Genomic DNA, 23,365 nt, shown 5'->3' with positions numbered 1-23,365 from the left:
ATGCATTGTGAGAATTGACTATCTGAAAAAAAAATTGAAAATTTCTCTGGCTTATTTGGCTGCACTTCATATGCAGACAAACGCCCCTAGTAGACGGATTGAAGTGGAAAAAGAACTAATTTTCCACCTCAATACCTCCTAATACATAGGATTGAAGGCTGCTGCTATGTTTCCAAACAAGCCCTTAACAGAAAGTTGGGATAATTAATCAATAGAAATGTGGAGAATATCATCAATATTAAAGGCCTGTTTGGATGCACCAGCTAAACTTGAGCCGGCAAAATTTAGCGGCTAGGCATCCAAACAGCCCTAGCTAAAGTTTAGCGGGGTTTAGCTATTTCAACCCAGCTAAAGTCAGCTAAAATTTAGCTGAGTCTATTAGTTGGAGCATACAAACACCCCAGCTAAAGTTTAGCTAGAAAACTTTTAGCTGCCTAAAGTTTTTACTTTAAAATTTTAGCTAGCTAAACTTTAGTTGGCGCATCCAAACATGCCCTAATAGAAGTCAGGATAATATATATAATCAATGTTAATCCGGATGGTATTTTGATTATTGATACTAAGACAAGTGTTCATAATAATTAATCCAGGCAATTGTTTTGCTTTGTTTTTATTTTAATGCATTAACTAATATATGCTTTTTGCCCCTTCTGCTCCTCAAAAACATGCATATATGAGCGCCACATCCCCGTTGATCGTTGCAGGCCTCGCAAAGGAGAGACCAACCCAGCACCAGCAGGAAGGCCCTGTGCCTCCCCATGGCCACAGTCAACTCACCTTGCCTCCCCATGGCCACAGTCAACTCACCTTGGATAGCTGTCTATGGCAGCAGCACACTATCGAAGTCACTAAAGGACGCTGTTAAGGTATGTTCTCAGACAAATTAAACTATACATATTTTAGCGTGCACCGATGCTTTCTAAAATTGGGCAATGAGTTTTACGTTGGCTCTTGGTAAAACAACCTACCACTGAAAACAAATTAAGAATTTCTATAATCTGCTTGACAAATTATTTTCATCAACATATAACTAGAATAATATAATCGTCCTAACAAAGTTTTTTTTTTTTCAAAAAAAAATTTCAAGGATCGTGAGAAAGCTTTCTAGCATTCATCATGGACAATAAAACTTTTGTATTAATTTTTGTCCATACATCCTGTCGTGGATATATACCAAGTGTATATAGAAATAAAAAAAAAAGTAACAGTGGAGTCTCTAGCCCACTCTCTAGAGAATGAATAGCATCTCCAAGAGATGCTCTACAAACAAAACATTTCAGGCTCCAATAGACTTTCTAAACCACTCTCTATCTTTTTTTTTCTGCCCAAAACCCACCACTCTCGCTATCCACTAGTAGAGTGACCACATCACTATAATTTCAATACCTGGTACGTAGTTCTATCACGATTTCTTTCGCATAAGGAAAATTTTGATAAGCTATTGGAGAGAGAATGAACATAGAGAGTCCATTGAAGATACGAGAGACACATATAAAGAGAATGGGATAGCTCTATGAATAGAGATATATACATTGGAGTTAGACATAGAGATTATAATAACTAAGTTTAACTTCTAGTATGTTTTTTATGCAACTGACCCTACCGTTCCATTAATTCCCTGTTTGGCAGTGTTTCTTTACAAATGCCTTCACCTAAGAACCAATATTTAGGTGGCTTCATATTTCTAGTACAAAAATAGCTTCTCCTCTCCATAGCTTCTCTTGCGGAGTTGTTACGAGGTAGCGTTTGGTAGAACTTCACCTAAAAAGCCAGAGAAACTAGAGTTGAATCCCCTCGAGAAGCTATGCACCAAAGAGGGCTTAAATTAATAGAGCAACTCGCTAGAGCTAACTTCTAGCTATTAAGCTTTATGTGGCCCAGTCATAGTCTTAGGCTCACCACAATGGTTCCTACCAAGCAAAACAAGTACCACAAAGTCACCTAGTGAGCTCGCCTCTTGCTACTTGTCTCTCCTGGTTATCTTGGCATCATCCATATTATGGTGTTTCTATACCAAGAAAGGAGTCCCTTATCACAAATACTTGTCACCACCACTTCACAGCAAGCATAAGGATCATCGACATTGGAAATGAGCTACACAAGGCTCAAAGAGTTCGGCACCTTATTGGAATACAGTAGCACTTAGCTCAACACTGACTAAGGCCTAAATATAGAGGCACTAGGTCAGTACTAAGTCATATGTCATGCCTTGAATGTGTGCACTAAGCTCTCATGTGGTTGTTAGACCTTGTCATCAGTGTAGCACCACCAGCTTGCCTTCTTTGATCTACAACCACACTAAGTGACTTGGTGGAATGGGTATAAATATACCAAAAGCTAGATTCATATTGCTATGACGTAATGCTGGATGGCCTTGCCAAGCAACATGAATTAAGCGAGACGAGGACGGCAACATCATTCACCATAAGGCTCGCCTAGTCACGAAGCGCACCAGAATAGACTTCGATGAAGTTTTTGCTCCGGTGGCTAATAGGATCTAGATGGCTAGAGGGAGTGAATAGACTCAAAATTTTCTCTACAAAACACAAGACTAGAGCAATGGTTTATTCGTACAAAAAGAATCCCTAATAACTACTACTTTGCACTAGCTCTAATTTCACTCAAGCAAGCCCCCTACTCAATTCTAGTAGCTTTGAATCCTATTCTAGTGCACAACCACACAAGCTAGTACGAACACTAGATACACAAGAGAGCTACTAAAGAGAGCAACTAAAACTAGTTACTACTACAACTACAAATATGTTACTCTAGCTAATAAGGCAAACAACTACCACACACAAGTAAAGGAATGTAAAGAACAAGTGTGTAGTGTGCAAACCATCGAGGGCAAGTGATAGACACAAGATTTATCCCTAAGGTTTGGTTCCTTGCCGGCAACCTACATCCTCATTGTTGCGAATCCCCAAGTGAAGATTCTCACGCTAACTAGCTTGACAAGCTAGACCCACAACTTAGGTGCCACAAGAATCAATCATTTGGTCTACTCCAACTAGCCACAAACATTCCACTATAGTATCCCTTTGCACTCCACGAGGTGGGATCAAAACCTCTCCCAATATCACCAGTCGACGGCAAAGAACAATCACTAAACTCTTCCTCAGTGACCATAACTGCTCTAAGCCATCTAGGTGACGACAACCACCAAGTGTAACAAGAAATTAGTAGCTTATAATCAATGAACTAGTGCCACTACATGTAATGCTCCAAAGCAAATGCACTAGATCTCTCCCAATCTCACTTTGGATCAAGCACAAGTCAAGAGATGAGAGGGAGGTGTTCCTGGATGATAACAAGTGTGTTGTTTTGCTTAGAATGCCAAGAGTGCTCTCAAATAGCCGGAAACAACTATTTAAAAGCCCCCTCCAAGAACTAGTCGTTGTGCTGAGCAGGTGGGCTATCTGCATAGTCATCGGATCCGGTGATCACTAGCCAGCCATCACCAGACAATGTTTTACATGTAAATGTTAAGCTAGCGCTTTATCCAGTGCTCCCCAAACTGCATCACCGAACTAATCGGTGATGGCGTGCACTGTCAGACCATAAACTAGCCATTAAACACTTCAACGGCTCTCGGATATCTAGTAGCTCATGGTCTAGTGACCACCGCTGGCAGCACCATCAGACTAATTTAGTGGTCTCCAAAAAGTGACTAGAGAGACTTTTGGGCCACCGGATTGGTCCGGTGCCTAGCACCGCCAGTCCAGTGACCCCCTTTGAAAACTCCCGCAAGTGAACTATGCTACAACATTATCTGTTGGTCCATGGTCTTGAGCACCTTACTAATGTAGTGATTGACCCTAGCCTCTATGAGCACTGTACTAATGTAGTGATTGACCCTAGCCTTGCCTCTGGTAGAGCAACACTAGGCTAATCCGGTGCACACTAGAGCACCCCACTAGAGCACCCCAAATAACTCCTTTTCAAACCTTTTTCAAATGTGCTAATTCCTATATGTGTTGTGCAAGTGAGTTAGCATTTTCAAACACTTTTCAAAGGGTTTTCACTTCCATCTCCCCACGTCACTAGGTCTAATGCATATGTGATGTATTTTGACACCTAGTGGCACTTAAATAACTCACTAGAATTTAGAGCTCTACTCTTAATAGTACGGTTATCTATCCTAAATCCGATCACGCCTGTGTTCATCTTGATCAACAAAACAAAATCCCTATTTATACCTTTGCCTTCACACCATAGGATTTTGATTTTCACTTTCTTCTTTTCCAAGTGAGACCTTGCTCCAATTGGATTGTTCACCTCTCATGCATTTTCAAGCCTTGCTCTCCATCTTGGTGTGGATCTAACCTACATCGCAAAAGGTTAGTCTACTAGTTGTCTTAATTACCAAAACCAAACATAGGACTTTTAGTGGCGTGGATGGAGTCTGTCTGCATGCTATTAGCATTAGCAGCACACGAGCGCTAGACTATACATCACATGGACATCAAAAGCGCCTTCCTCAATGATGATATTAAGGAGGATGTGAATGGATGTCAGCCAGCCACCAGGCTTCATCATCGACCGGAGCAAGAAGAAGGTGTTATACTTCCACAAGGCACTATATGGACTTCGTCAAGAACAAAGGCATGGAATGCCAATCTCTACGTATCACTAACATCACTTGGTTTTTAGAGGAGCAGCTCCGAGCATGACATCTACACATGTAGCAAGGGCATGCCATGGTTCATCATCAATGTCTACATTGATGACTTCATAATCCCTAGCACCGGCGATGGCAAGATCACGACATTCAAAAAGGAGATGAAACGAGTCTTCTCTCCATGATTGATCTTAACCTACTATTATCCTATCTCAGCATCGAGGGAAACCAAGGGCTAGCTAGGATCACTCTCTATCAGTTTGCCTATGCAGGCAAAGTTGTTGGATCAAAGCGGGCTGGGCTCCAGCAACCCATTGTCAACACTGATGGAGCCTCACCGGAAGCTGTCCAAGATCTCCACTACACTGATGATTGATGCCACAGCTTACCAATACATCATTGGAAGCCTTCGCTACATGGTTCACGCTCAGTCTAACATAGCCTTCATTGTTTGCTATCTCATCCTGTTCATGGAGCAGTCTCATGAGCATCACCTTGACACACGTTAGTTGGTGCCCCTCGCAAGGATGCCCTTGCACAGGCCAAGTTCCCTGTTAAGTAACTCCGTGGATTACTCTTGGGCCATCCACATACGCAAGTTGGTCTTCGAGATGGCCTCTCCTAGACCACTCTCATCTGTCTTCACTATTGAGTTTTCGGCCGAAACGCCATGGGCCTTGGTGGTGGCCACATCATCGGGTGCATTGAGGGGCTTAAAACCTTGGATTCTATTGTAGTTGCCACATTCTCGGGTGCCCTACATGGGGTCACACTGAGATTATTCCGGTGGTATGAAAACAACAGGGTTCACTTGTTTTCTTCGCGTCATTTCTTCCGTCTTGGTTCCACCTTGTGTCTTGGACTTCTTGCATCTATTTGTAGGTCTTCAACATAGCTTCTAATGCCTTGCCTGAGGTGTTGATCTGCTATCCAGCTGTCCGCCGAGCATCCATTTGAACTTTCCTTGTATACTAGCATATGCTATTAGTCCAACTGGTCATGTCATTCATCAAAAAGCAAAAACTAATGGCCCATACCGGGTGCCATTTTCCTAGCAATAGCCAATATGCATTTATGCAACACAAGTAGCGTAATCTTCAAAGATAACAGTTGGAGAAGTGTCAAGATCTAGGCTACATGACTTCTGGATGTTACTGATCATTTGTCTAAGCCTAAGACATTCTCATGTGACCTCGTAAAGTGCAATTATCTCTAAGTGGTTGGTTCACGTAGCAACCAAGGTCTCTTTCATAAACCGCCATGAAATGGATGTACCACTAGAGAGAAACACAAATGCATCCTGGGATTCGGCATTATGTAGGTCACACATACAACCAATATATGTACACCCTACCATGATTTGGTCTTGGTTTTTCGGGAACCATAACCGAAGGTCTTAGGTACCTGGTATGTACATAAGGTCAATCTTGACGCCAGCCCAATGCCTTCTGTTTGGGGCACCACTATACCTTGCCAACAAGTTTACCATGAATGTAATATTAGATCTTGTGTAGTTGGTTAGTACATTAGTAATGCTTGGTAACCAAATTTTCCTTGCTACTAACTTAGGTCATATTAAATCCCTGCACGAAGAAAAATAGGAGGTGAGGCACACAATACATCTGCTGCAGTGGTCTATTTATGTTTAACTATGTTTTACAATCAGGGATATTGTTCAAGCAATGTCACATTGCAAAATCATCTGTCTTACCAAAATATAATTTGTAAGGCATTCTTAATTATGAAGGATCCAAAATGAAGAAATTTTTTTTTACCTTTATGAGACTTGCAATCTGGCATAGATATGTGAGTCCCTGCTTCCCTTTAAGTCCGTGAAAATGGTTTAGAGCCAGATACATATTTATTGTATAACATTTGTGGCCATATTCCATCTATCGTTGGTAGCTTGAACAACCATTGTGCTGAGTAAAGCAACATTGTTAATAACCAAATCATGAACACCTAAACCCACTTGTCTCTAGGTTGGCACAAACTATTCTATTTTACCAAACGCCGTTACTGTCAAGAAAACCTAGCTAGAGCGGTAGTAATTCATTTTTTTAGTGCCACTCTAGGTATTGTGTAAAATGACATCTTCTATATATATATGAGAAAACTACTAAACATCGAATTTATCAAAGTTAATCACCCACTGGTTAAAAGGTGTTTCCCTTAATTTCCAGCTTCTGAAACATATGTTTGTACCGGATTACTGGTTATATCCCAATAATTAGATAGACAAGGTTAGAACTGCTTCAATTCAACTATCAGTACTTATAAAACTTAGTAGTATAAATCGATTCTCATGCTTATACTATTTATTAGCTTGTAAAGAATGAGACAGTGAATTCCATTTTAGAGGCAAAAGGAGGTAAAGAGAGCGAGAAAAATGCTCCAGTATTAGGTTTGAGCAATCACCTCATCCTATACAAGTTAGAGCATCATAAGTTAATTTTATAAAATTTTGTAGAATGACTCAATTCTCCGTGCTTATACTATTTATTAAACAGTGATGATGAACTATTCCATTCTACGGGCCAAAAATAAAATAAAAGAAGAGAGCGAGAAAATGGTGAACTACCACATTCTCTCTGACAAAACGCATCCATTCCCCACACAAAATCGATGAGACCTTGGGTCACGACCTTCACAATCAAAAAAAAAAGAACAAGCACAAAACGTGGAAACAAGAAACAAGAAACACGAGGTCGCAAAGCATAAAAACCTGCAAGAAGCTGGTGTCTCTGATGCGAAAACCCGCGCGTAAACTTGGGCTGGGCTGGCAGGCTGGGTAAAACCGCAAAGCAGAAATGACGTGCGAGGCACTTCCATTAATTAAATAGCTTTACTTTTAAGAGCAAGCACCAGAGCAACTAACTCTCTAATTTGTCTGTCTTTTTTTTGTGTGCACGATTATATCGTACGAGCGCAGCGTTTGGATGATCGGGACGACAAGACGGCCATGGGTTTGATCATGATCATCTCGGACACCGATGACGAACATATTTCTGTCTCACACAGAACGTTGAGCCCCTACTACGCTATCCACGCCTTCAGCTTGTGCAGTGTGGCCAACGCCAGGGCTATGTACTGCATCGCCAGCAGGTCAATGGGCATCTATGGCATCTTATTGAGCGACGACCAATCCAGTTCCAATGAGATCGCTCAAGCTTTCCGTGCTTTCATCAGCAACATCACCTCCACCATCGCCGTGAATACGGAGGTCAACATAGTGTGCGACGACTCCTTCGGTGCGAAGCTGTCCACCATTGAGTCTGGTCATTTCAAGTCCAGAATCAACCATGACAAAAAATCTGGTGTCATCTATGCCGGTGCCCTGTATCCCGGAGCGGAGAGGAGATTCCTTGTCTACGTGGAGAAGGTCGGAGAGGACGAGTATGGCCGTATGTCCAAGATGCTGGCAGTTACTGCGACCTGCTGGCAGCATGGACACGAAAAGGACAAGTCAGATGAACAAAAAATGGTTGTCGTGAGAGGCAAAGATCCCGGGTCCAAGGAGCTGGTGGAGGAAATCATCCGCATCGAGGAGGTCAAAATGCTCAGTGCGATAGCTGATCCCAAGACCAAAACAGAGCTTGTTTTGAGGAAGATGCAGGAGCTACGTAAGCGCCTCAAGACGCAGCAGGCTGCCGATTATGCAATGGCAGTTGATGAGGAGAGCCTTGCCAGCCTCGCGAGCGACAAGGATGGTTCTCGGCTTTCCTACATGCTCTCATGGCTATCGTTTCAAGGGTTATGTGAACAGCCACCCCCGGTACCTGCGCCGACTACGCCACGCCGCGAGACAGACCAAAATTCGCCGCAGCCCCATGGTCGTCCTCGTCCATGAATCTCGCTCTCGGTTTGCTAGCTACATATTGCCCCTCTTTAAGAATTCTTTCATTAGGGTGGCTGAATCACTGGCTTATTATGTCGACTGCTGCTCTCGCACGGGCTAGCTACTTCTAACTAATAAAAATTAATTATATTAAACTGTATGTTTTTTGTCCTTGTTCATTTTGTAACACAATAGTCATAGTAGATACTCTTTACTTACTCTCTATCAAATCGTGATGAGTATCAATTAATTGTAATCATGTTTCCTACACAGCTATGGACTATCAGTTCCGATAAAAAAAAATTCTTTTTTTTTCAAACACAACCGCAGGATTTCGGAGATGGGGATGTCCAGCTAAAAGAAAAATGCCAAAAAAAAAATCAGCATTTCTATTGCCTTTTTCTCATCTGTACACCGGACGGTCAGTGCTATAAAACCTTTCATCAGAACTGATCTACAAATGTACAAATGAATGAAGAAATTAAATATGAATGGTACAGCTATACTACATTCATCTCTTCTTCAGTAAAATCATTGCAGCAAATGCCACCATCCTAAAGAACAGACCATACATGAACAAAACTAAAATACAGAGCTCGTAGTTGTGGATATCAAATTGACTCTGGAACAACAGGCCGCAGCGAGTTATAAGCCAAACTCCAGGATACCTGCACAAAAAGAAAAAAATCCCATTAGTTCAAGTTCGGTACATTACAGTAGGGACATGCATAAAGCAAAAACTCTAGCCTGAAAAGAGACAGTGATGAACAAGTACTTACTTCTTGGCATTTACAATTATGAAGCCCTCCAATGCCCATTTTGAGTAGCACAGTCTCTTGAGAAATGTTGGAGTACTCCTTTGAGTGGATAACAGAGTTAGAACAACCGGTATAAGTGCAGAACACTGTGACAATCATCAGAATGAGGTTAGTATATATATGTGGGCCGATCATTCAGAAGATGTTGTACGAAAAATTTAATTGTCATGATGCATACCAGCTGTGCTGAGCCAGGACTGAAGCAGATAGCAAAAGTGTATCCTATCCCCGTCACACAATACACAAGTGCGAGGAGCACAATGTAGTTATCCCCAATTGTTGATCTTGGGTTATTGAAGTAGTAGAACATAGATAGGTAAATGATTGGCTTCACAACAGTACTGAAATGATCAATTGTGTCCCTAGCAAGGAAGTATGCCAGAGAGCTCATCCCAGATTCTCTTTCCCTAAAGTACTGCAATCGCTCCAGTGAAAATGACCGCAGTGCTGCAATCTTGCACAGTAGAGCTGCATGGTAGTAGCTTATGTCAGGAACTTTTCATCTAGTTCGTTGTGAAAACAGGGTGTGTATATCTGAACTTACAAACTGCAATTATAGTGTATATGTATCCAGGCATCCCGAATGTTTTGTCACTGAGCTTTGCTATCGTCCCTAAGCAGATACCAGCTAGCCCTAGTATCAGGAAATCAACCATGAGCAGCCTAGTTTCACGCAGCCGCTGCTTCGTAACCCTGAATGGTATATATTCAGTAACAGCTGATTAGTAGCTGTCAAGATTGTGAGAAGAAGATTGAAATGGTTGCATTGAGAGAGCTTACCTTCCCAAGTAATATTTGTACTGCATAAATATCCCTGGTGTTTTTCTGCTAGATAAGTCCTTTGGTTTTGACAAATGCTGTTCGAGACGGTCACGCTCTTCTGCAAACGCATTTCTGATGGGGAGGCAGTGAGGGGTTGAACCAGATATTGAGGAGCTGGACCTGAATTGTGGGGTTTGTTCACCAATTTCCTTGACATCATCTTGCATGTCACTTGGTACTTCATAGCCATTGTGTAGCATCCAGTGCGCTGGTAGGTGCTTCGCTTTGATGCCAGACTCAGGCTTCACAATGCCCTCAAGAATGTCAATGTAGTGGTCTGGGGGATTTACGCGGTCAGGAACACGGATTCCAAGAGTTGTGAAGTACTCCTCAACCGTCTTTACCGGGCCATTATAAACCATCAACCCTCCTTTTGCAAGGAGTATCAAATCGTCGAACATGTTGTACAATGTGTAGCTCGGTTGATGAACAACAGCACAGACATTGACACCTTCGAGCGCCTCATGCCGAAGAGCTCTGAGGAGAAGTTGTGATGAGGAGCTATCCAGGCCAGATGTTGGTTCATCCAGGATTAGAAGGGATGGTTCCATCACCATCTCAATGCCTACATTGACACGCTTCCTCTGCCCGCCAGAAATCCCACGCTTTTCAACAGTGCCAACCAATGAATTTCTGATTCCCTGAAGATCCAGAGAATCTATTACTCTCTCCACTATGAGCACCTTGTCACGAGGCTTCATGCTTGCAGATAGCCTGTTAGGTTTACAATGGAATTGTTAAAGATTGCTCTTTTTGAAAAATGGCAGAAACTAGTGGGATAGCTCCAAAATTGTATTTAATTTAAAATCATTACCTGCACTTTGCACTGAACCAAAGGTTTTCCTCCACTGTTAAGTTTCCATGAACAATGTCATCTTGTGGCACAAATCCAATGATCTTTTTGTAAGAACGGATATTAACGTTCTTACCATTAACAAGGACAGAACCGGTCATCTTGTAGCCGCTCACCTTCCCAGTAACGGCATTGAGGAACGTGGTCTTGCCAGCCCCTGATGGGCCCATGACAGCAGTTACACGCCCCGGCCGGAGTTCACCATTGATAGACCTCAGCAGCTTCTTCTTTCCAAGCATCAAAGTCAGGTCCCTGAACTCAACCTTGAGCAAAGGCCTAGTTATCTCCCTCTGCTGATCCTTCACCATGGCAATCACACCAGTAAAGGTTAGATTCTTGTTCTCCTGTTGCTGGAATTTCTCCTTCTCAATCTCGCCATATGCATACTTGAATACTTGTGTGTGGGTTGATCTGTGCTTTCCTTTTGGCACAGGCATTTCCTTTGTGGCAACAACTTCTCCATCATCACTGACATCAACAATAACTGATGGCATTACTTCTGTTATCTCATTTGTGCTCTGAGAAGCAAACACACCAGAATCTGACAATTCCTGCATCTGGACCTGACTCATCAGTGGTGCTTCCTGCACCCTGTGGCTAGACTTTTCTGGGTCAACCTGCTGACGAAATGACCTCCTTCGTGAAAATGTGCGTGAAAGATGACCCTGCATACCATTCACATGCCTCCTTGCAAACTGTTTTGCAGCCTTCCATCCCTCTTGCGCCTTGAGCTGCTGCCGAGCCAGCTGAATGGCATTCTCCCTTGATCTTGCTTTTCTCCGTTCGCGGATGCTGAGGAATTTGTCTGAGAAGTTGTATATGATAAGAAGCAGCAGGCACAATGCACCCTGCGTAGAATGGCGAAGTTTGAATCACAATGCACCCCTGAGCAGTTGTATATGATAAGAAGCAGCAGGCACAAGCACCGTGCAATGCAGTTGATTACAACATTGTTTTATAACACAAACATAGTCATTAAGTTACTGAAATTTACAAAAGCATGCAAGAGGATTTACCACTATGCAAGCTCCAAGAATTTTGATGTTTTCATTCTCTGTGTTTTCATCACAGGAGCCCTTTATTATGCACTCTGCAAATTAATCCTAAATCAGCTCATTGAAAAAAGGTTTGTACGATTGTGTGATCAAAGTCATGTTCGTGACGCTTACTCTCTTCAGCGGTGGAACCCAATCTGCAATAGTGCCTGCAGAAGAAACAGAGCAACAAGCAACAATGACCAAATCAAACCACTTCACTTCGTTAACGTTCAAGTAAAAGATAGTCTCTTTAAACAAGTACAAGATAGAGAAAATAGATCAGTACCCACTGCTACAATTATCTTTTTTTGTTGTACTTGGACAGTGGAAACCAGCTGGGCAGAAGATCTCTTCAGTGCTCTGGATATCAGCCCACATGTCAGCACCTCCACAGCTATTAGTCGTGTTTGGAGTTATCTGATACTTGTATCTGATCAAATTTCCACAATTCAGATACATGGCATTCTGAATTTGTTTATCAAGAAACCTACTGCCATAGGAATGCATCAAGAAAAATCTTACGGATCGCAAAGACCAGTTGTCTGATTCGCCGTGGCACGTGGACAGTATGAGCCTAGTGGACAAGCTGACGCCAAGAGGAACACAAAGTCAGCACAAGCGAATAAACTGATTTCTCTGAACTAATTAATATATAATAACTGGCATTCAACAAAAGCGAAAAATGCTTAGAACTTGTCAGAGAAATGAAACTCACGGAGCATGCAAGTAAGACCACGGGGGCAGAAGAATCCCTCGCAGCACGCCTGGCAGTTGCTTGTTCTCAACGGGATACCATTGCTACCACGGTTCCTGGGATCTGGAACCGGATCGGTGGCGCAAGCCCATCCTGCATCGCACCCCTTCTCCCAATAAGATATGTTGCAGTTTATGTTTGTCTTGAGGTTGATGTTCTTGTCGCCATCACGGTCATACAAGCTTGAGAAGTAGAATTTGGCTTCATCGGGTGTGCAGAGACGCTGAGGCAGGTCGCCTGAATGAAGTAACAAACCATTATACTCATTAGATACAATGCGAAAATCGGTACTGTGGCCTTGAATCTGATATTTGTTTTCCAAAATTGAATATACATCAGCTTCTAATTCGATTAATGTGATAAGTAAAGTAAAATGATAAAAGGCAAGTTCATTTGACATGACAATGAGTCAAAAAATCCTAAACATTACAAACATCATTAGGTACGATCATCATACGATTAGTTGGAGTTGAGCTTGTCAAACCCAACTGTGGCAAGTCATATTCAGCTACTGTACGCAATTTCTTTGTGCAACTGCAAATCAGAAATAAATGGTTGTGATAGGATAGAGATCCCACTTGTCACAGATACAATAATGTCACGATGCAACCTATCCATTTCATGCTATCCAATAAAGGGGTATTTGTATCCGGTGACTAAAATTTAGGAGGTATCACGTGAGGGTGTCGCATGGGGTGTTCGGATACTAATAAAAAAATAAATTACAGAATCCGTCAGTACTCCACGAGACGAATTTATTAAGCCTAATTAATCCGTCATTACCACATAATTACTGTAGCACCACATTGTCAAATCATGGACTAATTAGGCTTAAAAGATTCTTCTCGTAAATTAGTCACAAACTGTGCAATTAGTTTCCTAATTAGTCTATATTTAATACACCATGCATGTGTCAAAACATCAGATGACACAGCGACTAAAGTTTGAAGGAGTAACAAGCACCAAACGCGCAAGAGAGAACGAGAACGTTTCAAACTGTCAACGTCCCAGTCAGCCACTTGGCCTGAAAGACATAAAGATGATTTCTTTTCAGTTAAGACGTGGACAATTGGACAGCAGGAAATCCAGGGGCTACAAGAACAACACGACAAGATGGTGTGAAAGCGAAAGTCTTGGGTTTTTGTAAAGTCTTGTGACTTTTGTAAACAGGAGTGGAGTACATATGAAATAGAAGTGGGTAAACAGAGAACAACAGGGTAGTTGAGTCCGGTGGGGATTGATCGGAGCGTTTGGACGACCTTGTGCAGGCAGGCAACTATCCCCAGCTAATTAATAATTTGTTCACCCGGCCCAATAATCTTCACCGAGACGAGATTCTCGGATTCAATATCGATCACTTGAAAGCAAATAAGCGAATCAACTAAATCAACTGGAAACCCGGCCAGTACAGTGCAGAAGAAGAAGAAGAGAGGAAGCAAGCACAGGAGCTCAAATCCTGAAATGTGAATTGACCAGTCAAACAACAATGAAGGCCTTGAGCGGCTTACCTCGGGTCTCCGTGAGGCAGCGATCCACGAAGCTGAGGTCGGACGTGTAGTTGAACGCCTCGTTCCAATCCTCCTGCCTGATCGAGCACACACCACCACCAATCAGGAAAAGGAAAAAAAAATCTTTACTTTGTACGGACCGGCGACGGCGCCGCCGCCGGGCCGGCCAGCAAGAAGTAGTCGGTCAAGAAGAAGCAGAGCAGAGCAGCTTACGCGTCGGCGACGCAGAAGCTGAACTTGTCGGAGATGGCGGCGGTGACGTTGTCGGTCAGATTGTTGAGCAGCCTCTCCACGTCCGGCAGGTCCGCCGGAGGCACCGGGGGCAGTGGCGACGGCGGCGGCTGGGTCTGCTGCTGGCCGCTGGCGGCGCCTGCGAGGAGCAGCAGCAGCGGGAGGAGGAGGGAGAAAACGACGCCCCGGCCCCGCCGCCGGAGCTGCGGAGCCCTCACATCCCGCATTCCGGAGGAGCGCCCGCTCGCACCTGTCGTTCCGCGGCGGCAGCACTAGCAAGCGTGGCCGGCTGAGGAAGAGGAGGAGGGATGGGATGGGATGGCCGGTCGGGTAAGCGGGAGGGACGGCGCGGAAACGTATTGCGAATTGCGATTGCAGGCGGGGAAACGAGAAAGAGATGCTCTGCCAATATATACTGCTTGCTCTGTTGGTTTGGTACCTCTGTCTGACCAGGCCTGTGCTGTGTGTTAGTGTGTACATACATGGATGCTACATACGGATGGGCAGAAAAATTGAGATCTTCAAGTTCAATTCAACTCGACACATGCACACGGGAGAAAGAGGAAGGAAGGAACAAGGAAGAGAGAAAGGGAAATGATCAGGCGCAGAAAAGGACCCGTTGATTCAGTATTTTGGAGGCGCGTGGACTGCATCTGCCTCCGCCTGCCACATGGGGCCAACCTGACTGCTTCCTCCTTCTGCTTTGCTTTTTTTTTTAAACAACCTGCTGGTTTTTTTCTCCCTCTCCTATTTTATTTCTACTATACTAATCTAATATTTATCTCTCTATTCTATCTCTATCTATCTCTTCTATATCTCTATCTAATACTATTAAAGGACCCAAGGTTTTTTTTTCTAACCAGCTTTTTTATTCTTAACTAGGTAGCGTCCCCGTGCGTTGCTACGGGATAACTAACCATTTATACTAAAAACATACGGATCGCACGATAAGATAACAATACTGTTAAATTAAATATCAACGTTAAAGTGATATTTAATCTAAAAAGCAAAGTTTATGAATTTAACACAGTCACGGAATGCGTGGCGTCGTAGGCTTATAAACTCTAGAGCTTTCAGAGATTGGGTCAAATCCAACCTAGAGCCTCAGAACCCTGCATCTTTTTCTGGACAGGATTCACTTCGGATGCGCCGATAGCAATATCAACGATCTCCAGTCGATGGACCAAGTCGTATGGATCCCCATACAATAGCTCAGACATATAGATTTTGTTCTCCTTGTACTTTGATACACTTGTTCCACTAAAGTTTTCATTAAAATGTTTAGACACGAATAGTGTCTGATCACCGATGTCCCTCACCCTGGACCACTCCGACGTACGGTCGTGGAGGTTGCACTTGTAGATCGCGCTGCTGTAGGTGAAGCTCTGTGTCTCGTGGAACGTGCTCACCATGGCACCCACAATGTGCAGCTCACCGTTTGATTCCAGGTAGCTGCGGTGGCAGAGCCCCACATGTGGCGACAGCGATGGCAGCAGCGTCGCGGTTGGAGTAGTGTCGGCGGCGTTGCGGCTGCAGACGGAGATTTCTCCAGTGCAGCCGATCGCCAAGAACTTGTCTTGGCAGTGGACGATGGACCACAAGGAGAACTCCAGTTTGGTGTCGAGCAGCGTCCATGCGCAGTCAACTCCAACCCGGCAGAACGCGACCTCCGTGGAGCACCCAAGCATGGCCATGGCCACGCACTCGCGGCTGGCGGCGTCAGGCGGCGTCGAGAGCACGATCTCACGGAAGAACACGTCCCTCATGTCTTCTAGCTTGATGGCTCTGCCTGCGGCATCCGCGTCCCCGTAGCCATTGGTGGGATGGAGGACCCACCGGCCATGGACCCTAGACACGTGTTCCGATGAGGACACCGCCGCGACGTGTTCGCCTGCTGGCGGGAGCTCAATGAGGGGGGGCACGGGCACCGGCGAACGGATTCAGCAGCGTCACGGACGCCGCCTCGTCCATGAGCGCCAGCCACCCACACGAGGAGCCGCATGCCACCTTGCCGCGCACGTCGGGCAGCGTCTTGGACAAGACCTTCTCCGGGACGCAGTAGAAGCCAACACGGTTCGAGTTGGGGTCGAACGGGAGCAGCAGGAGCGGCCCGAAGGTCGCGAACGGGACGGCGGCGCGCCATGGGGAGCAAGCAGATCAAAAGGATGCCGCATCGTGGCCTGACGCGAGACACTGCCCGATGGACTCGAGGAGATCCTCTAGCAGGCCGGATCTCCAATCAGGGAGAGGTAAGGACCTTCTCTTGGGATGGGGAGGCTGAGCCATGGAAGACAGATGACATCAACTATGGTTCACGCAAGAAACAGCAAGCGAGGGCGATGGAACACGTGAGCGTGAAACCAAATGAAAGAAGGAAAAAGCTGTCCCTTTTGCAAATGCAAAGAGGGGAAGTAATTAAATGTACACAGATTTGGCAAGGTTCTCAGAAATGCAAAGAGGTTTATTTTGTCTTAATTCTCTTTCCTTCAGTATTAATTCTCTTTTCTTTTGCTCGTTACCATGTATGCTGGTGCATGCAAACATGCAATGTGTATATGGATATCACAATAATTTTCTACTTCCTATTTTGCCGTGATTCCTCAATCACATGAAAGGCAATATTTAATCAAGGAGAATGGCATGATCAATCAGTAATTAAGATGTCGTGGGATCGCAGGCGTGGGCAGACGGATGAACCAAAACAAATATCGCACCAAAAAATATCCACACTTCATTCGTTTTAGTTGTAGGAGAAATACCATAACTCCCTTTATGTCTTATATATGACCCATACTTGAGTTAAAACGATCTGCCCCCAGTAATGATACGGAATCCAATTTCAAAATGTACTAGATCATGCTGCACATTTGTTTCTCTACTAATAATATTAGGTTAAAAATATGGTGCCTGGTTTCTATTTATTTATTAATTATTGGTTAGAATCTCCAATGTTGCTATGGCTAAAACAAAATTTTGGAATAAAACAGAATGTATGCACGCTGAGTCCCACATATTTTCAGAGTGATTTCTTGGTAAACATTTTTTAGACCCTAGAAGAGTAGAATATACACCAACGTCGGCTTGTAACCGAAACTAGAGTCTGTTTATCATGGCTTCGTTCAACTTCGGCTCTTTACTATAGTGCAGTTGTGGTTCACAAAATAGTTAGGCCTGATTAAAGCTCCACTAAAAACACCTTATATTATTTAAGGGTTTTTTTTATTGGTACGATTACGATTCTTCAAGTTTTAAAAACTGTCATTACTATTCACCTATTTGAAAACATACCATTACAATTCAAGATAAAACCGAAGTCATGACATTTTCTACTCCAGCAAAGACGCTAGGCCCACCTGCAGTGCACTGCATATTCGTATAGACAAAAATTCCCCCACTATCTCTGTCTCCTTCCACTCGATAATGCAAGGACCCTACAGGTCAGATCCTTCTTCCATCTCTAGCCAACTCCTCCTCCTCTCCAATGGCGACGCCCCCGCAACCATGACAGTCACGGTCCTGCTCCTGCTAATGCCATGGCCAGACGGCCTCCATCGATGGCTGCCATGGTGAGCCTGATGAGCCGCTCGCGCTCGCCAGCCTAGTCTCTCGCCATGGCTGCGCGGGAGCTCTACCCAGGCCTCTCCCGACGTCAGCAGCCATGCCCCGCCGCTCCGCTCACGCTCGCGCTCGTGAGCTGTTGGTATTTCTTAACGCATACAAAAATAATCCACAAGCGCATGGAATTACCGTAGTAGCATTTCACCCGGAAGTATTCAGGATATCGTATTTTCTCGGGAAACGGATGTGTAAGAGTCTATTAACAAGTTCACCTAAGATAACAAGAAGAAAGATAGCTCGGGTAGCGAGGTTTTCTAGGGATAGAGATCCTAAGTAAAGATAGCTTTGCCACTATATACTTACTTCGGGCACCGGATCACACCTGGTCTGCCAGGCGAGGCTAGCCTGTAGCCTACCCCTCAACCGTGGGGAACAAGGTAAATGAAGGTAGCCTCTAGCCTAGACACCACGTCTACACTATCGACTACTAATCTAGCGCCGTACAGGGTTATCCGTCATTATCAAGAGCCCTCTACTAGAGTATCCGCTATGAGAAACAGACGACGAACCCATAAGTAAATAGTAAACAAGACTAACTTAAAGTGGAACTCACCACTAAAGATAAACACGAACATTTGCACTCCAAATAGTACTAGATTCACCGAGGTACAAGTGAAAGAGGGAGCCGACATTCCCGGCATTCCTTCTGCTATGTGTACAAGGGGCCCTAAGTACACAAATGGAGGTAGCCGACAATTCCGGTACTTCTGCATCTCTTTTCCTTCCTCACTCACTCCCTAAACTAAGACAAAGAGCTAAGATATGAAAGTGGAGCTCCTCCTCTTCTTGCTACATTGTGTATCTTGTGTTGTGTGCTTCCCAAGTGTGTTGTTGTCGGGGGGGGGGGGGGTTGCCCCTCTATTTATACACGAAGGAGAGGCGGTGCTATGGTTATTCTTGGTGCGAAGCCCATGCACCACTGCCTTCTACATGGAGGCATGCAACCGCCACATGAAGGAGAGGACAAGCGTTGCTAGGAAGGGGGCGACCGACCCCAGGGGCGCCAGCCCTTGACTAGCTCCCATCACCACCGCCTTCGCATGGTGGGTCAGTGAGTGCTCTTGGGCCGCTTCTTAGGTGGTATTCTACGTAGATATCTTAAATTGATGGACCTTTCTATTTATTCTTTGTGCAATTCGGCGTTGGAAAGCACCTTTTGGTGTATTCTCCCATGTTTTTGTGTATATGTCCTGCAAAAACAATAATCTTCCAAATACATGTGGAACTAGGTTAGTGGTAAATGCATTTGTGTTTAAGTTTGTTAATTTCTCCTCTTTTTATATCTTAATTGGTGGTCAGATTTGGTCATTAAGGACCGCCAACAAGCTCCCGCACACTTAGTCCTTTGCTCGTCCTCGAGCAAAGTTTAGAGATAAAAGTAATCAAGAGCATAATTCCTAAGATATATGTCTTACATAAAAGTTATTTCAACACATTCTTTATACCAGTGGGATATATGGTGTTAGCTAACATGTTTCCTTGGGTTGTTGAAAAGTGGAATAGTCCTTGAAACAAAGTCATCTCCTCAATTTCACATCTTAGCAACTTGGAGTTTTGGAGGGTTTTTTTCTTAAGAAAAAAGCATAGTTCACTTTATACTCCTCAAATGTCACTCTCAAATCACTCAATGGTGTATAAATCCTTACCAAGGCATAGCAATGTTTTGCCTTCTTCTTCTTCTAAAAAGGTTTATGTGGAGCTTTAGATAGGGATAAACAATATAGCATACTTATATTGCATGTTGTAAAGTTAAATCGAGAATCTAAGGAGAGAAGTGTCATATTCTTAGATCAAGACGTGCATGTGTGTAGAAAAATGGTAAACTAAAACTATACTCCTTTTGTAGATATGATCTCTCTATAACTTATTATTTTGAAACATGGCTATCTTTCTTCCTTCCCATTTTTTGAATACATGAGCCTTCAAGTGCTCATCATTTTTTTCTTTTTGAACGTTGGACCTTCATGTGTCCATTTTTTTTACTTGGACCTTCATGTGTCCACATAATTTGTTTATCATAAACTTTTTGCATAGCCCATGTCTCTTTTTCTAAACCATATATTAGAGAGGAATATGGAGTATTTACCTAACAAGCGTTTTTTATCTACTCCCAGTGTAGGAGCAGAGTTTTTGGTGGGTCTAAATGAAAGCATGTTTTTTCACACTCCTAGTGTAAGAGCAGCATATATATGTGGGTGTACATGATCTTGATCTTGGGAGCATGATAAATCTCTCAACAAGGGTCAACAAGACTCGACCAAACTCAATACAATAACAAGTAGCATATGTGCAAGGCTTGAAACTTGCAAGGTGTTATATTTGGCTTTGGTAGGAATTGCTCACCAATTGAGGAGTATGTGATACTATGGTTTTATAATAAATTTTTATCAAAATAAATTCTCCAAGTACCTTGAATAGAAATGGTAGGATTTCTAAGTCAGAACTATATCACACCTCACAACAACTTAGTCAACATGATTGTCCTATTAGAATATTTTCCCACAAGTATAAGTGTATGTATATGGAACAAACTTTATGCAAGCTTCTGTCTTAAACATGTTATGAACATGTCACTTTTCAAAATTTTAAGTGTGGTGAATAGGGGCATTGTTCATCAGGAGAAGATATTAGGGATAAATTGAGTTTAATTTTAGTGATTAAGATTTATGTTTGTTTAAACTCAAAGTTAGAGGGAGTTGAGGGTTGTGTTGCACAAACCATCGTTAAAGATGAAGGAGCTAAAAGAAGTCAGAGATGGGTTGGCTAAACCAGACGTCTAGCCAATCCTCTCTAGGGCCATCTAGTTCGTCCTTCTGCACATTGGAGCATTTGATGTTGTGTAACGTGTTGGAGGGATCTCCAATCTGTGTTAGTTATGCTTGAGAGATCTCCCCCACACTTATTGTTGTACCTACTTTTTATTTAACAAAGAAAAACAAAAAGAAACATACAAGAGCTCTACTAGTTGAAACACTGGGGAGCCTTAATTTTATTATTATTATTATTACTTTTATTTTTGTCATTTATTATTAATGTTATTATTATTATTTTTTATTTCATTTTATGGGTTCACCCAACTTTCTATCATTTAGCATAAACAAGGCTAAGGTAAAGTTTGAAAAATAAACATAGCCTTGATTCATCTCCATAATAGATTACTTCCATTGTTTATGAAAGTAATACTCGATGTTCATTAATCAAATTTTAACACCATGTCAAATTTATATTTTCATGGAGACAAACATGAGTAAAAGTCTATATATGTACCTTAAGAATACACCCAAACCAAAGCACATGTCATGACAAAGGAAGCATGAACTGGTATAAGCAAGTTTATATTTTCATGGAGACAAACATGAGTAAAATATGTTGGTGAACATTTTATTTACCTTTGCATAACTGAGTTCTTATCAGCAGCATTTATAGATGGAGGCTTTGAAGCTACTGTAGTAGCAGCTGTATATGGTCCATCTCAGGTTATCACCAAGGTTAGGTCACACACACAACTAGTGTGTATAGACCATGGGCTTTTGTGATAGGAAAGGTCTAGAAGAGGAGAATGCTCCTTTCTCTTCTTCTCTTTTTTATATCTATTTTTTATCATTCATTTTTTATAATATATTTTTTTCTTCTGAGAGTTTTATTTTGAAGTAAGAATTCAAAATTTTAATCTAGAAATATTTATTTTGAATTTTAAAGATAGCTATTGATTTACCTTCGGTAAGGGCTCACCGTTTTAAGTCCGTTGAGCAGGACTTCTCCATTTCATTTTAGCTTGAATTGGCATCTTCTCATCCTAGAGATGGATAAGGATGATTGCACTTTTTGTTTCCACCATACCATCTTGATCTTCATGTGGTTTGGCTTGGCAGGTGTGTGATCAAGGTTTCATCCCTACATAAGGTTAGTGGACAATACATACCCAAGGGATTTTACTAATGTTTTGAAACAATAGTGGTTGATGTTATGAGCTAAAGCTTTTCCTCTATGCTAAAGAAAAGTGGTGTTCATATACATTCAATTAGCAAAGAGAGCCCTTTCTTTTCTTAGATTCAAAACCTTCGTTTATTCAAAGTTCACCAAATGACTTTTGATTTATTTCCATTATGAATTCATCTCAAGGACTTGCCCACATGAATTTGATAATATCCTACATGGGTTAGTCCATGCATGCAACCAGAGTCTATATTTAGCAGTTTTAATTCAAAAATCAAACTAGACTCCATGTCCAATTTGATTAAGGTAGGCTAATTAACCTAAGCACCATGCTTTATTTAAATAGCCTATGGAAGCATGATCATTACATCCAAACTAAGCACCATGCCAAATTTAAAAGGTATATGACCAACATCCAAACCAAAGCATACTAGAATAGAAAAAAGATGCATGAAAGTAACATGAGATTCACTTAAAAAGGGGTGAGAACTTTGAATGGTGAACTATAGAACCATTGTTTTTTTATATGCAGGCAATGCAAACAGGGTGCATGAGTTGAATTTAAACAAGCATGCCATGGCTTTTGAAAAGGAAATTAAATGAGTGACATGCATGCAAACATGCAGTGGTAGAAAGTAACTAAAAATAGGAAAGATATGTTTGGGTTGATTCTCTCATACCTTGATTAATTGTAGCATCTCCCACAATTTGTGATTGAATTGTGAGTGATGTAATTTAGTTGTTCCGTCACATATGTTGCTTTTGTTTTTCACTTGACGACGACCTTCTCTCTTTCTGCATATGGTTAGTATATATATATATATATACCTTTCTATAAAATGGCAAGGTGGAGGTGTTGATTATTCATGAATGATTGAACACCCTAGGCTCGTGATGATTCTCTTTATTATTATTATTTTTTTTTTTTAGTGAGGCAGGGCTAACATCATTTTTTTCTTTTTAACCAAGGTGGCCTTTTGGTGAGACTCTCACCATTCTCCCCTGTACTTGGACTTTTGTGAAAATCAAGTGTGTAGTGTTGGGGGTCTCCATTTGAGTGTGTCGCATCACCCAAGGTCATCATGGTATGTAGTCCGCTGTTCTTCTTGATCTTAACCTATCGTGGTTAGATAACAAGAATACCCGAAGGTGCATACTAACTTGAAAACATGATCTTGCTGTTATTGATAAGAAAAGGTTGTGTGTGTTTATGATAATCCGGGGTATCTCCCGGTAGTGTTTAGTTTATGGTCATAAGCTTGACCGCCAAAGCTAGGACGGAGTTTATAGCCAGAAGCTATGATTGGCTTCGAAGGTGGTGGCTCTAAG

The 23,365-nt window shown here is 42.5% G+C and overlaps 1 protein-coding gene across 1 annotated transcript; it reads right to left on the bottom strand.

Annotated features, from left to right (window-relative positions):
• Nucleotides 1-8,810: 8,810 nt before the first annotated feature.
• Nucleotides 8,811-14,953, bottom strand: LOC136496392 (ABC transporter G family member 25-like). The gene is made up of 13 exons (XM_066492055.1): nt 14,465-14,953; nt 14,252-14,328; nt 12,705-12,980; nt 12,512-12,575; nt 12,276-12,419; nt 12,122-12,156; nt 11,969-12,042; nt 10,914-11,800; nt 10,058-10,813; nt 9,822-9,970; nt 9,456-9,745; nt 9,239-9,363; nt 8,811-9,127 (listed from the first exon to the last, which is right to left on the bottom strand). The coding sequence occupies exons 1-13, from the start codon at nt 14,707-14,709 to the stop codon at nt 8,971-8,973; spliced, it is 3,279 nt and encodes a 1,092-aa protein (XP_066348152.1). The 5' UTR covers nt 14,710-14,953; the 3' UTR covers nt 8,811-8,970.
• Nucleotides 14,954-23,365: the final 8,412 nt, after the last annotated feature.

The sequence above is a fragment of the Miscanthus floridulus genome, chromosome 12 (assembly GCF_019320115.1).
Source record: "Miscanthus floridulus cultivar M001 chromosome 12, ASM1932011v1, whole genome shotgun sequence".
NCBI classification, from domain to species: Eukaryota; Viridiplantae; Streptophyta; class Magnoliopsida; order Poales; family Poaceae; genus Miscanthus; species Miscanthus floridulus.
This window is presented reverse-complemented; position numbering and strand designations above follow the sequence as displayed.

Coding starts and splice junctions, on each gene's coding strand:
- LOC136496392 (XM_066492055.1), bottom strand. CDS start 14,709: ATGCGGGATGTGAGGGCTCCGCAGCTCCGGCGGCGGGGCCGGGGCGTC. Junction 12,981..14,251: donor CTGCCTCACGGAGACCCGAG/GTAAGCCGCTCA, acceptor TACTTCATTCAG/GCGACCTGCCTCAGCGTCTC. Junction 9,746..9,821: donor ATACACTATAATTGCAGTTT/GTAAGTTCAGAT, acceptor ACTACCATGCAG/CTCTACTGTGCAAGATTGCA.